The sequence below is a fragment of the Lepeophtheirus salmonis genome, chromosome 13, assembly GCF_016086655.4.
Source record: "Lepeophtheirus salmonis chromosome 13, UVic_Lsal_1.4, whole genome shotgun sequence".
NCBI lineage: Eukaryota > Metazoa > Arthropoda > Copepoda > Siphonostomatoida > Caligidae > Lepeophtheirus > Lepeophtheirus salmonis.
Window position 1 is genome coordinate 14,066,602 of NC_052143.2, and position 15,862 is coordinate 14,082,463.

General features: G+C 33.5%; 2 protein-coding genes across 3 annotated transcripts in view; one reads left to right on the plus strand and one right to left on the minus strand.

Annotated features, from left to right (window-relative positions):
• Positions 1-2,615, plus strand: LOC121127373 (trichoplein keratin filament-binding protein). The gene is made up of 6 exons (XM_040722712.2): positions 1-437; positions 542-776; positions 833-1,188; positions 1,264-1,628; positions 1,676-1,941; positions 2,000-2,615. Exons 1-6 carry the CDS (start codon positions 187-189, stop codon positions 2,027-2,029), a joined length of 1,503 nt encoding a protein of 500 aa, XP_040578646.1. The 5' UTR covers positions 1-186; the 3' UTR covers positions 2,030-2,615.
• MAPk-Ak2 (MAP kinase-activated protein kinase 2) overlaps positions 2,119-15,862 on the minus strand; it is a 25,985-nt gene continuing 12,241 nt past the window's right edge. For both annotated transcript variants that reach the window (XM_040722714.2, XM_040722713.2), the window contains 6 exons: positions 13,200-13,258; positions 8,496-8,603; positions 3,644-3,742; positions 3,510-3,585; positions 3,235-3,445; positions 2,119-3,175 (listed from right to left, as the gene is read on the minus strand). In XM_040722714.2, the coding sequence (XP_040578648.1) occupies positions 2,933-3,175; positions 3,235-3,445; positions 3,510-3,585; positions 3,644-3,742; positions 8,496-8,603; positions 13,200-13,258 (796 nt within the window). In that variant the 3' untranslated portion in view covers positions 2,119-2,932. The remainder of the gene's footprint in view (positions 3,176-3,234; positions 3,446-3,509; positions 3,586-3,643; positions 3,743-8,495; positions 8,604-13,199; positions 13,259-15,862) is intronic.

Genomic DNA, 15,862 nt, shown 5'->3' on the forward strand with positions numbered 1-15,862 from the left:
AAAAAAGATGAGTGAGTTTCTCGCTTATTGACGTTTATTTATTGATAATTCAGATAGTATTAGTCATGACTCATGATAATAACAAATAGCTGGAAATAAATACGAAGAAAAGGGGGGAAGAAGTTTATATATTAATAAACTATAATTATTATTTAATGAAGTGAAATAAGTATTGTTAATAAAAGGATGAGTATAGGTAGTTGGCGCTCAAGCGGATCATCAAACGTTCATTTACGACGACGACAGATCTTGCCAAAATCAGAAAAGGAATTCCTTGAGGAATTTTACATTCGTCGGCGTGAGAACAAGGCACGTGAGCATGAGTTTTGGTCTCATACCTCTAATTACTTCAATAAAGCAGAGAGAGAGTCCAAAAAATGGGATCGTCTCGAAATGTGCTCCGTAGTTTCTGAGAAGACGCATCGAGAGTCGCAAAGGTTATTATCGTTACATAGAATAATTAATCTATTATATATCATAGATATTTATTTGTATTGTATGAGCATAAATACTAAATTAATAACCTTTTTTTTGTGCTTAGGAGAGAAATTCAAAAAGCACAGCTCCTTGTGCGACGAGAAAGACTAAAAAAACTCCTAACAAATGAAGCCAAATCCTTTGAGGAAGAACTTTTATCATTACCACGCACAGGGGTCATGGAAGGTCTTAGAGATGAAAGACAATTCCTTCGAGCTCTGAAGGAACAAGAGTCACGGGAAAATGCTCGATTAAAAATGGAACAACATTGGAAGCTAAATAATCCAGAGTTTAGAGAAGTAGATTTTTTATAAAAAATTATTTTGGAAAATGTCATTTTTTGACTATCTTTTAGCTGACAACTAAGAAACATCGCTCTATGGTTGTTGAGGCCTGGAGTAAGCAATGTGAGGATAAAAAATTGCTTGCTGAAGAAGAAAAAAAGAAACAAGAAGCTGAAAAGCAGCTAGAAGAGGTTCGAAGACGGCAAGAAGAGGAGCATATCCTCAAAATAGAGCGAGAAAAAGAAAATCGACTCTATGAGTGGAAAAATATTTTGCTTGACCAAACTCAGAGTCTACGAGAAAAGAAGAAACGGGAAGAGGAGTTGGATTTTAATATTTCTCTAGAACTGATAAAAAAGAATGAATTGAATGATCTACATGATCAAATGAAAAAAGTAGAAGAAATTAGACAAAAGAAGGAGTTAGGGTAATTTAACTTAATCATCTTAAACTTTCTTTAGAAAGAAACAAAAAATGATTAATTCTGTACTTAATCAATCAGGAATTATTTGAGAAGACAGTCTCGACTTAAGCTTAGGGCCCGTGCTCAACAAATTCAAGATGAATTAGAAGAAGACAAACGATTTCTTGAGAAACTCAAGCTACTCGAAGTAAAGGAGAGTCAAGAAAAGGAAGCTTCTAAGCAAAGGATTATGGATGATATTATTTGGATGAATCAAGTCTTAAGTGATCAAAAGGTAGAAGAGATGCGGCGGGAAAAGGAGCTAGATAACCTCTTCAGTGAAGAAGCATCCAAATTATGGTATCGCCAAGAGCAGATATGGTCTAAAGAAAAATCTGCCAGAGAGTCTCTAATGAAGGATATAATGAGCAATGTTCAAGAGCAAATAGAGTCCAAAATAAAAGGTAACTTTGATTTTCGATTTTGAATGATAAAAGATTTACAACTCTAGATTTCGAGGCGAAGAAAAACGAGGTTCAAATGGAGAAAATCACATTGCAGAGAGAAATTGAGTCTATGGAAATTTGCATTACTGAAGAAGAGAGCAAAAAGAGGGATAAACAAATCCAATACGCTCAGGACCTATCGGATCAAATCAATTCCAAGTGTCCAGTCACATCCATTAAACACTCAGATTCAATTGATGAAAATACCTTGAATCAACTGTCTTATCGATTAGGCCAATTCAATATACAACCCAAGCCTTTTGAGATCGAGGTTAGATCTGTATATAATAGATTTTTACTTTTTATTCAACTTTTAAATTTATTTATAGAATTTTAGACGACGAAAGTCCAAGTGGTAAACCTCATCTCTCTTCATTTGTGGCGTTTAATTAAACTGGGGATGATCATGACGTTAAAAATGCGCAATAATAACAGACGAACATAGATGTATAGTTATACTTGATAAGTGTATTGTTCATAAAAAGCTCGTAACATTATGAGTGGAATAGTTTTAAATTCAACCAGCTTCATTCAATACATGAAATGCTTAACAATAGAAGCCTACAATATCTAAAGATACAGTAAAATAATACAATTTTATTTGATTCAAAGATTACTACTATAATAGTAGTAATTATCGTTTTTGTTATTGTTGCAACAAAATGCAGGGACAATCATCACTTCAGTTAGTTTTAATATATTATTATACTTGTTGACGTAAAGCGAATAAAACTTTTTTTATTAAATATTTTCGAACTAGAATGGGCTCAGAAAAGTATTTCTTTCTTGAATAACATTGACTGCACATAACTTAATGAATATTTATTGAACAATAAAATGAATTTTCATAATATTGGGATGTTTTTTATGTTAAAGTTTTTGTGTTCACATAATTTGTAATATTAATATCATTGTATTTCCAATAATAAAATACAGATAGAAAAAGAACACCTATGCAACTAAGTACTAATTATATGTAAAATCTCATGGCCAATATTTCGACATGTTTTAATCAATATAAGTCAACTCAGAATGAATTCCTATAACTTTTAAAGTCCTAGAGATGAAAAGACATTTAGTTACGACGATTAAAGTTATGTTTGCATCAACGCAAGACATAATATAGGTATGCCTATACAAGTATTCTAAGAACAAAATATGTGGGTCTCTGGAAGACAAAAGAACTAAATCTTTCCAAGAGGAACTCTGTTTTTTGTAGTTGTTGTTTTTTATGAGGAGATGCATATGTGGATAAGATACAATTATTCAGTAGAAATTTGTTCCGCAATGGTGGAAGGCACTGTTCCTGTGGTCTTGTTGCGTCGTTTTTTAACGAGTGCAGAGTCAGAGTTCGATGGATTTTTTACTGTAAAGTTAGTATCATGATCGAATCTCATTTCACGCAGAACAGACGACATCTCTTGCTGAACATCTGGCCACTGCGCTGTTTCTTCCTTTAAAACATCACAAGTAAGAAGAGGGGTTTGAGGAACAGTGTTGTATTGCTGAAAGGAGAATACAAATAGTTAGATAAAAAGTGAGAATAATCGAGTTTTGTTCTTACCGCAATCCATGTATTTTTTATAACTTGATCAATGGTTAACCGTTTTTCGGGATCCGTGTTTAACATTTGACGTATTAGATCCTTCGCATCCTGAGAAACATTTTTCCATTCTGGCTCTGGATACTCGTATTGTCCAGACCTAATTCTTTTTTTCATACCTGGAGAAATTGCATGTCCATGATTGCTGTAGAAAGGAGGAAATCCGCAAAGCCTAACAATTATTATACAATGTCTTAACAACTTGTGTTAAATAATATATTTATGGATTTACTCACAATATATACATGATAACTCCGAGAGACCAAATATCACATGATTTGTCATATTTTTCAGGACCAAGGACCTCAGGTGCTTAATTGTAGCAGGGAAAATTTAAATATGAGAAAGGAAATATTTTTTAACTACTTACCAACGTAATAAGGAGTATAACAAGGGGTTTCAAGAGTATCTCGGGTTAGAGTTTCTTTGGCAAATCCAAAGTCCGTTAATTTCAGTATTGAGTTAGATTCTGAAATTATTATCAAAAATATTTTTATAAGCATCATTCATATATTACGTAACTCTTAAAAGGTTAGAAATGGTCAAAATCATATTTTGTACAAATACAAAGCTCCTAAAAAGTTTTAGGGACCATATTTAAGTACTTGTAGATAAAATGAATGCGATTAAATAAGGTTATTATCGGAAGAAAATATGTACATTTGATGATCTTGAAGTAAAGGAAAGTAAAGTTTTCTAAAGAACTGGTCTCAATTTTAAAAGATTAAAATTATCAAAACAAGTTTAAGGAATTAGTGAGAAAATATGAAAATTCATTTCTATACTAATGAAATTTTGCAGATTTCTTCTGTCAAAAAATCAGTCGTCCAGGAGAGATAAAATATATAGTGATGAAACTCGCTTCGTTCTTGAGTGATTTTTTCTTAGATACCTTTTCAATAAACCTCCTGGGATCAAATTAAAACCGACTTTTTTTTGTAGTCCAAATTTTACTAAAATACAAAAATAGACCTGCTCCAGTAAAAATTATAACGGTCTACGATTTTGAGACAGACACCCAACATTAATGCGTAATTGAAAGAAAATCTGAAATTAATTTTATGAAAAAAATACCAGATCCAAAATTCCTTTTCAAAAAAAGAAGATATTTTTCCCTCTTATATCTGTAACGTAGAGGCGGTAAAATGGACAAATGGCCTTTCCTTTAAAATTTATAGCTTATATTACAAAAAAAGGTAATAATTCCATGAATTTCCTGTACTGAAAACGATCCCTTCTATGAAATTTCTTACGGCGAATTTACATAGAAGCATTCGTTTTCTTTATTTTTAGAGGTGGACATTTCTAAGAGCGTGAGGAAAAGGAAGGAGTGAGACATATGGTACACCTGAATTAATTCGTATGTTAACACCAGCTGATCGTTCTATAATTTTGAAGTAGAAAATGTAATACTACTATAGAAAGGGAAACCTTTAAGATTGATTTATAATAGCATTAGTCCAGTGAAAATATTGTAAAATTATATATAAACATATTCGAGTATATGATTTTTTATAATAATTCATAAAAAGTAGGCGGAAATTGATCACTCCGATAGATATGTATCACCACGACGATCTATTAAATAAGGAACAAAAATGAAAAAATAGCAGGTCTACCAACCGTTTTTTCTTTTTTTTAAATAAAAAAGCGGTTATTTTCTCTACGTTTTTGCCAAGCCATTTAATTATTTTCACTTATAAGGGAAAAATTGAAATTCCTGGGCGTAATATCCTTAACTTTACATACAGTTCAAAGTCTCAGCGAGTACCAATCACTCCAAAATCTTGAGGGTTGTTAATATATTCGTTTAAAAAAAAGAAGGTATAACGCAACAATAATTTCTAAACAGGGACAGGACTCAAAAATTAGACAATTTTAAAAGCCGTTATAACTTCTACATATTTATATTTTGTGTCATTTTTACGGCCAACTTTTGTTTACAAAAGTTGGTAATTCAACAATTTTCTACAGGTTTTATTCAATGTCCCCATCCATTCTGAATTATGGCTTCAATACGGGGACGAATAGAAGCGCAACTGACCTTGATGAAGACCGACGACAAGTTGTCCCACTCCTCCGTGATCACGGCCTTCAGGGCATCGACATTCGGGCGAGAAATCTTGTTCGTCTTGCTCTCCAAGACGTTCTTAACAGCAAAGTCCAGGGGGTTCACGTCGGGTGAGGACGACGGCAGCCATGTTCTCCCTCCAGATATGCTGCACCTTCTTAGACGCCAGGACACCAAGGGCTATGACCTGAGCTGGATGTTTGGTTCTGAAGGTTCCCTTGACCAGATCTCGTGATTCAGCCAAGAAACGATCTTGTGAAGATATTCATGTCGGAGATCGAATTTTCCGCGGAGGAGATCGCACACCCTCTGCCGTTTTTCTTATTGCTCAAACATTTTTAATCGCACAGAAACAAAACCAACATCAAATTGTAGCTTTTGTTAGGCCCCAGTATATAACTGTTAAAACTTTTAGAACGGAGGCTAAACGACCTCGAAGAGGATTCTAATTTTTGAGTCATCAACCTGTATATTTAAATATCACTATAATATTTTCCCAGTACTAATGCTATTTTAAATATAGAATGTTCACCTTTAAAATTAGAAAACATAATATAAGTACATATTTTTTTGCTAAGTCAATTAAATAACTTCAAAACTTAAATATCTCAAGTTTTGAGCTTTTGTCACGAAAGGCAGTTTTCTTTGAGAGAGCAGTATTAGTTTAGACCCCAACTTTTCCAAAAAAAATCCACCCTACTAACAAAACGTTTCCCTATTTCTTTTGTCCAAACTGAGATTCCCTCTTTTTCACATCTCCAGTTATCGTTTAATAACTAGCGAATAAATGTATGTACGTTAATTTTGCAATCTTATATTTGAGTATGTAATTATGTAGATCAGTGACGTTAATCGGGTGCATTTTTTAGCTCGCCCGTTCTTTTGGAGCTGGCAAACTAAAGAGTGTATTTTCTTTTCCTCAATTGTATTCATTATTATTTAATTCCTGAGGAGTTAACTTCATTTTCTACTATACTCTACTTTATTCAAAATTTGATTGAACATTCGCGTGTACTCATAAAGACGAAGAGCAACCTTGAGGAGTTATAATTGTAAGTCCTTGTTGGAACCAGAGACTCATTGAGGATCAAAATCGTCGTAATTCTTATTTGTTTCCCCCTCCTTTTCATCACAGTTGATCTAATGACACTTCATAACAGCTGAGCTGCTCTCCTCCATAACATTTTACAAATTGTCATGGGCACCATGTTGATATACGCTTTCTTTTTAACACACCCAAAAAGCTAACGATTTTCCTCACTAAAGTATATAGTCTTCTATCTCTGAAGTATGTGCACAAAATAGTAAAAAATATATCCTTTTAAATTTCATACACAACGGTGGATTAATAAAGAATGTAATTTCCCTTTCTAAGATGTACATAGATATATGCATTTCTTATTGGATGCACATATTTTGCAAATTATTTTCAAGATTTTTTAAGACAAAAAAGAACGTGATCAAAAAATTAATCGAAAAAAAGGGCATATACAAAAACACAACAAAAAAAAAACACATGCTTCATATTGTCAAGTGAACTATGTAATGTTTGGGAGTAAAAAAAGAATAGAATCGCAATTCCATATTTTATTTATATACTAGCTGTAGTATCCGCGTCAAGGAACAGACAAAGCTTGATTTAATCATGCTGTTTTTAAAGTGCTGTATAAAATATGCCATAAAAAGCGGGAGCGACTTTTTTTTTAGTATCAACCTGAACATGATTTTTCTTCAGCTGTTATCATCAATATTTCAGTCTGAAGTAGGGAATATTTAAGTATAAAGTAAATAATTGTATGTGCTAATTCCAGTCTATATGTCCTTGCCCTATAGGGAGTAGGATTTGTGTTGTTTTCCTACCTTGTACGGCTGCTTGCATCTGATCTAATGAAACAGTATGAGAGCTAAATATTCTTCAAATCGACAGAATTACCCACTTAATTTTGGTTTACCGGAAGGTCATATTTTATGCATCCTTAGTATGCATCCTTAATAGAAGATAATTAGTCAGTGATACATAAAGTATGACTTGCCGATAGAATAATAATAATAGAATAAACCAAAAATGAACGTCGTAATCTTGACAATTTGAAGAATGCTTGGGAGCACTTAACACAAACAACTCCAGAGCAAACACTTATTATTACTATACGTCTTTCATACACTAGTTATTACTGTATATTCAAGAATTTAAAAAAAATATGGTAACAACTTTAGAAAATAAAAATCCTGATCAGATTGTCGACAAAAAAAAGCCGTTCCCACTTTTTAGGACATTTTATACACCTATGAAGATTCATAAGACCAAACACGGATTTTTTTTTAAATGTCTAAGAGAATTTCAACACTAGTAATTATGTTTCAAGTCATTCTCCACGCCCCATATTATAATGATTTTCATGGCTTGACATTAAAATTTTAAATAAAAGTATTTTTTTTTAAAGAGCCAACTGGTTTCAATGCAATTTTGAATTTAATATTCCAACATGGGATTTCTTTCAAATTTGGTTCAAAAGATACAGCTATTTTTTGTATTTGCTATGTAATAAAGACAGAGTAAATTAGACAAATCTTCAAACCATTGTAACTTTGGAAGTAATAAAATTTCAAGCTGAAATTCTGCACATCTTATATAAACAAACATTTTATCCAAATTTGGATTAAATCTAAGCTAGGTGGCGTCCAACAATTATGTAAGATCCCCCTAATGACATATTTAATTTATCATTATAATAATTTGAATGAAAATAGTCTTTTCAAAACGAGATTTTATCGAGAGCAAGTCCTGGGCAAACACAAAAATCGAGACCCTTTCATTCACCATTTTTACGATTTTTCACGTTAAAGCGCAGAGTCCTGGCAAGTGCCCTCATGACCATACTAAAGCCTGAATGGATATGGATTAGTATAGGCTAAAAAAGTACGAGAGTTGAAAGTCGTGCTCTTTTTGTAATTAAAATTGAATATAATTGTTTATTTCCAAAGCTGTTCTCATTAATTTTTTTCCAATGATTTTTTCAACGTAGGTAAGTCATTCTTATTCTCTCTATTTATACCCCCCCCCCACTCAATAATAAATCCGTGCACTATAACGTAGTGAACAATTATTTATTAAAAAATAATATTAATAGTGAAAAAGTTGTGATCATACCTTTATCAGTGTAGAGTAAATTTTCTGGTTTCAAATCTCGATGTGCAATGTTCATATCATGAAGGTACTTGATGGCTATACAAATGTCTTTCATCAATCCAGATGCCTCTGAAAAAATAAATAAATGAATCAAAAGATAAAAAATTGAACGAATCATAAACGATTAATAATTATAGAAACTAAATGAGAATTTCCAAATCTATTGGACGTGTACTCGAAATGCCGTGTTGGAGAATAAACATTTTATTTTTAGGGCCTCCGCATTTTTATTATTATCTTGATGATTCAACAATAGGGTATAAACAAACTAAAACATATATATGGTCTCTGCAATTATGTAACTTGTTGTTAAAAAAAATAGTCATGCTGAGGAGCAGTTTTGACTTCGTTGACGAAAATCTAAACAAAAATCTGACAAAATTCTGACAAAGACGAAACTCTGACGAAGACGAGACCAAGATGAAATAAGAGATAACTACGACGAAACAATGACGATGTCTTCCAACGAAGATTATATCATGACACTGACGAAACTCTGACAAAAACTCATGACTTACGATTACGAACACAAAAAGTATCAATGCAATTACTGATGGTTCGTGCAACATTCCTCAATGGTCTTACAACAAACTCATGACACAAAACTTTTCTTAAAGTGTACTACTTAATTTAATTAATAATCAAGTGTCTGTTAATGTATATTAGGGGGTATCAAAGGAACCCAAAATTGAGTTATGACGTATTTTGACCCCTCTAAAGAAGTAAAATCTGTTTTATTAAAAAAAAACCGGAGAAAAAAAATTACTCCCCCCCTTTTCTTCGGAAAGGTTTCTTTATAAAGTAAAAAAAAATTTATTAAATAAACTTTTGTTTTGTTATATATAAAAAAGCTTTATGTGCTTAAAAGAAGGATATTGTTGAAATGTAATTTATTGCTAAAGTTAAGTCATTTACTTCTACAGCGAGATGAACGTTGCACGCCCCCGATTTAGTGCGAAAAAGATACAAATGACTTATGAAAAGGAGAAAATTCTGCCAATATCTTATTTTTTCAATTCTATATAAGTTTTTTTTTTGTTTGTAAAACAGATTTATATTTACCATTCGCAACTTTTGAGGGGTCAAAATGCCCCCTAATGTATATCTTACCGGTAATGTGCAAAATTCCCATCAAAGCGGACATTGTGCAAAATACCCGATCAAATTATCAAATTTCCAATAGAGTGAGTGGTCAATGGTTATTTTAACTTCATTTACATTGTCAGGTGAAATGATTGTGGGTAATTTGATTATTAAACAATTCAATGCTAAATAATTTGGTCGTTAACGATTTGATGATTATGATACAATTTGGTTGCTATTAATTTGATACTTGGGTATATATTTTTTTGAAATAGATATAGTGTTCACATAATCAAACTATTGGAATGATAAGAAATTGTCACGAAAGACTCAACTCTATTTTGCAAAATATACCTAGGCCAACATGTATTGGACAGCTGGTCCCTAAGAGGGAGCAATACCTATCTCCATCACTATCCTTAGTATCAAGAACCCCTTCTAATATATTACCCCGGTTGTACAAGTGAACCACTGGTCCAAAAAGTGGTTCATTACCCACCACTTCCCCGAGCATCAAGGACCCCTTTTGATATCCTATAATACAACCCACCCACGGGCTGTGCAAAATATCCACAGTTTCGAAAAGTGGATCATTACCCCTGCCATTGCTTCCCTGACCATGAAAGAACCCTTTCAATATCCTATATTACCCCCCAGGTCATGGGTTGTGCAAGTAAACACTGATCGAAAAGGTGGGTCGTTATTCGAAAAATTCTTGAACTTTTTTTTGTTATTATACTTAGTGGTCTCTTTAAAGGTATGTGTAATTTTGGTCGTGGTTTATGACCGCCATGGAGCTCCTCCGTAACTAGAGGGCTCAGGTGTTTTTTAATACTAAAAATTAAGACAAAAAGGTGAGCAATTTGAATAGATGTGATAAAATTTGGGAATATCATGATGACCACAGCAACAAGTAAAGATCTAATAAATAATTTACATTATATCCTATTTCATAATATTCGAACTACCCAGTTATATACTTCATATAAATATTATTAGTTTGTTCAAAATAGACATAAACAAAAAAAAATATTTAAATATACTTTTCAACATAAAATGTAATAGTTTCCAAAAATCATCTTTTTAAACATGCCTAACATAAGTAATGTTACCTAAATATATCCTAAACATAAACACATTCACCAAATAAACTACTTTTGCTGCATATGGAGCTATTATGGCATTTCCTATTACAAAAGGTGTCCTTTTTTTTTTTTGCAGATGAACTTATGTTGTTTTGAGTCGGTGCAATTGCACTACTTAAAGCCTTGTTCATTTCTATCCAACAGAATTGATGCAGTGAGTCGCAATGTAATTTCCTTCTCTCTGGGAACTTCCATCATCACTGAGGAATTACTCCTTGCAAGACTCAAACTGCTTTCTTACATTGAGCTGGGTTAAGACATCATTTTTTTGTCCCTAAACAATAATATCTGTTTTTTGCTACATGGATCATAACAGCCAAGACGTAGTGGGGATCTATTTTTCCACGGTCGATACTTGGATCTTGGCATACGGAACAACCCACTGTCCATACTTGTCCTGTTGTCACGTTACCACGTATCGGATTATTGCCAAAGTTCGAGTAGGTACCATTAGATAACCATGGTGGATCCGAAAAAAAGAAAAGGACACCGGAAATGATTGAGTCAATGCGTCTAGCTGTGGAGATGGATGGACGTGTCACAATTAATGAACTTTCCTTGGAGTATGATCTTTCATCGTGGACCGTCAACCAAATCATCACCAAACTCTCAAAACGTTGTGCAAGATATGTACCTCGAATTCTCAAAGAGGAGCACAAAATAAGAAGGGTGGTTTTTGTAAAGGCATTTTCAAGAGCTTTTCGGACCCATCCGGGTTATATAAAATCAATTGTGACAACTGATAAGTCTTGGGTATCCTTCACCATACCCTATACCAAAGAACAATCAAAACAATTAGGTCATGTTCCCATTAAAGCCAAGGTCATTAATTCAGCCAAAAAGGTAATGATTATTTCATTCTTTCATGACTATGGCTTGATATACATTCATTATGTCCCAAAAGGTCAAACTGTTGTTTCCGATTAATTACCAATCTTATGAAGATGTTTTTATATCATTTTGGGGTAAAAAGACCGGAACTGAAGACTGTTAATTGGACCGTTCACATGGACAATGCCTGTCCTCAAACTTCTAAGCAAACTTATAAGTTTCTTGGATCCCCGTGGGATCAAGACCATATCTCACACACCTTACTCTCCCGATTTTTCACCGCCTGAGTTCTTCATGCTCCTTCAAGCCAAAAAAAATTCTCGCTAGAAGATCATTTGGGACCGTGGTAGAGGTAAAATCACAAACCCTAAGTAGGAAATGGACTTCGGAACCTTGCCTCTCTTGTCCTCGACAGACTTTTTCACGGATGCAACCATTTTGGCTTTGACTTAGATCTTGTGGTCGCCTCAGGAGTCCCTTTGGCTACCACGCTGTAAACGGTGGTGCGGCTGCAGCTCAGAACCTTGGCAATTTCAGTGGGAGTTTTTCCCCGCGCGGAAAGTTCCAAAATTGCGACTCGACGTCTCCCCATATTATCGGCTGTTGTTTCACTGTTGCTATTTAGATTTTGCTGGAATTTTGTTTATAACTAGTCAAGACACTTGCCTCAAAGAATTAACCGGTTTCAACTCAAAAAAATCACGAATATGGGCATGACGTAAAATTTAAAAGGAGTGTTCAGTTTTAGACGCACACAACTGTATACATTATATTAGTAACTACTACTAATAAGAAAATGAATAGCATGTAGTTCCTGTAAAATACACACTCGTTTTTAGTATTCAAGTCCTGTTGTAAAGACCATAAGTCTTGCTCCCGCCTTCTCTTCGCGCTCTTATAAAAAAACAAGCATTTATGTGTACAAGTAGAGATGGGATTTGTGTAAGAGCGCAAGGAAGAGGCTGGAGCGAGACAAATGGTATTACTGAATTAAGACCATTGTTAATATCAGCTGCATCTAATTGATTTTTGGGGAATAAAATGAATTACTGCTATAAAGAGGAGAACCTTCTACATTTTAAAGGAAAAATGCTGTAATTATATTTAAATTCATATATTTTATTTATTATGGATCTCAAAAATAATTTACACCAAAGATAGGCAAGAATTCTTCTCTTTTTAGAGGGAGATGTTAACACACCCACGACTCATTAAATAATGAACAAAAAAAGTTTTTCCCTTTCTAATCACTATACTTAATTATTTCTTTACACATATCCCATCTTTATGAATAAGTTATATAATTTCCCTCATTGTTGTCATGACTTCCATCGTAAATTTAGAAATATACCTCCATACAAGTGTTCTATATAAAATATAACCGAGGAAGCCTTCTTCTTTATTTGAGCTTTCACCTTTTCTTTTCGTGTGAGAAAAAGAGTCAGACTAACTCAAGACTAGATATAGAATTTATGACACTTGTTCTTATTCATGGGTATTAATTAAAAATGATTATACAACTATTGATTTTTTCCCCCACTAAAAATGGAAATAATCCTTGTACAAACAACATTTTCTACATATAAGATAAGTTATTACTTCTCACCTCGCTCGTTGAAAGCTTGTTTTTCTTGAATCCGTTGAAAGAGTTCTCCACCCTGCATACTATAAAAAATATAGAAATAAATAAAAGAACTCAAATATAAATATAAAGGTACATAAAATTAATGAATTATCTAACATGTCCTCACCCCTCTCATATTTAAGGTCAAAGATATTGATGAAAAAAACGATAATAGAGAAATCATTAACCCATATTTTATAGTGTTTTAACCAAAAATCAAATATTATCTGAACCCATAGGTAATGCTTAATATTATTATCATGCATGTATGCAAATATATAATTCCTTCCCCTGTGGTAGGTACTTTTATACATACTTCAAAATTCAAAAGATTTGTCAGAGTTATCATCAATACTTATTCCTCTGAGGTAGATGTTAAGGTAGAAAATGTAATTGGTTACAGAGTACATACATTGAGGGCCGGTGATAGGTTTTTGTTGTTGTTGTTGTTGCTGTTCCAGAGTAGTTTGTCATTGCAAATCTTTCTAATGATTTCAATTTTTTTTGGGACTGACATCTACATTCTTCCGAATTAAAAAAATATATATTTAAGAGTCCTTACTTAATAAATAACTACCCTAACCCAACTGCGATGCCGCACACATTCTTTAATGTTTCTCAGTTATACTATTTTGAATGTGACTGGGCTTAATTATTGCAAAAACCGATTGACCGAGCCCCAAATCTCAATCTTATAAGAATACTAACTGAAGCCAGAGTAAGTTTTATCAATGGATTAGTATAGATTGCTTGTGAACGCGAGTGTCGCGTAAGATCACGTCAAATGAATGATATACCTGTATATATTTTTTTGTAGATCATGAAAAAAATGTATGAAGGTGAAATATATATTATTATTATAATAACATAAATATCCCAACATTTAGCTAATGCCATCTCAATTCGATAACAACTTTCACCAGAAAAACTCTGTTGCCCTATCTATTCTCTTTAAAGACAAGAATAGCCAAAAGGGCGCCTTCTATCCAATCAAAACCTGACAAGATCTTAAATTTTAAACACTAAGAGGAAGTATAATTTCAGTCAAAAAAAAAAAAAAATCAATAACTCCATGGGATCATTTTCTTGTGATTTTATAAATTTTACTTTGATTTGAGACTTTCACATTTCATAATGTCTTGAGTAGGAGAAATCGGTGAGGGTTGGGCAACTTTACTGTCTTTTGGGGATAATATGTAAACAAATTATCTTACAGCATCCATATTTATACTCAAGATATATTGATATGTTCTGCACATGATTTAAACAATTAAATTTGTAGCAAAGTTACATTTTCTGAGAACATCAACATCTTGCAAGTTGGGCCACAATGTTAAATACTAGCAAAATGATAAGGTTTATTAATTTATTTTTGAACTATAAAGAAATTACTTTACATAACTATGTACATATTGTCAGCTAACAGGTGACGACAGATATTATTAGTGTGTAACAAGCGTGTTTTTCTTTTTCTTTTACCAAGTTTTTTTTATCTTCTCTTTGTTTTGTTTCGATCTCAATCAATCTCTTCTCGGGAGTGTCGGTCAAGATTTTTCGACGTTTTCTCCTGATATTTTTCTTCCGTGCAAGTGCCTCTGGAATCGGCAATAATCTCTGCAGTGTGACTTTGATATGGTTGGATTGATGTGAGTGGTTCTTCCTCAACAGCTGTTTCCAACTGCTCAGGAGGCTCTATGGGTTGACAAAGAGGGCGGTCTGTGACAACCTAAGGTAGGTAAGCATCATCTGGAAAGATGTCTCTGTTGAGGGAGGAAATCCCAGTCGCTTGAAACCCAGAAATTACATTTGATGGAGTAACAGCAACAGTGTACACTCTCGCTGTCAACTCCGCAATTTCCTAAATGGTGATTTGACGCCCTGGATGGTTTTGCAGCCAATCATCACACGCGTTGTGTTAACACCCTTTCATAGGTACAGATACCGTTCTATCTAATGGCTGCAGACGGTGAGATGTATGTGGACGCAATGTTAGTATACCAATGCCATTGTCTTTAGCTGTGGTTATGGATTTCAACGACACATGGGACTCGTGATTGTCCATAATAAGGACTTGGCGGTCTTAAGAGCATCGTCTCTGACGTATGTAGAAACGCAGGTATTGGTCAGAAAATAATATCGCTGTTCATCCAACTAGATTTGGTCGGTGCAGCCTCTGTTCCGGGTAAGGCTCCATTGAGGAAGGCTGGGTTGACTTTTACCCGCAGAAACACATAGAACGGAGGAACAGCTGAACCCCTAGCATTGATGGCGCATAGAACAGTGGCCAGTTGTCCTCTCTCTCCAGAAGTGACAGCCCCAACTTATTTCTTCACCAACCTGACTAACCACTTTAGATGGAGCCTGGACAGTTGTAAAGCCTGTTTCGTCTATATTATATACATTTTGTGGAGAAAACTTGTATCTAAAACAATACAAGCCACAAGTGATTAGAAAAATTATAAGCTTACCAGTTTTATATCAATAATTATTATAAAACAATAACAGACTTGTTTATGTTGTAGAAATGTAGTAAGTTCTTAACTTACAGATAAGTTGTGTTGAATTTTAATTAATAAATATTATATTACTACCTGTTGTACACATCCGAGACATTAGAAAAGAACTCAGCAACTATTACTCTGTTA

Bases quoted from the DNA above. Each gene is read 5' to 3' on its own strand.
- LOC121127373 (XM_040722712.2), top strand. From the start codon at position 187: ATGAGTATAGGTAGTTGGCGCTCAAGCGGATCATCAAACGTTCATTTA. The intron at 438-541 runs GTTATTATCGTT...TTTTGTGCTTAG, and splicing joins ACGCATCGAGAGTCGCAAAG to GAGAGAAATTCAAAAAGCAC. The intron at 777-832 runs GTAGATTTTTTA...ACTATCTTTTAG, and splicing joins ATAATCCAGAGTTTAGAGAA to CTGACAACTAAGAAACATCG.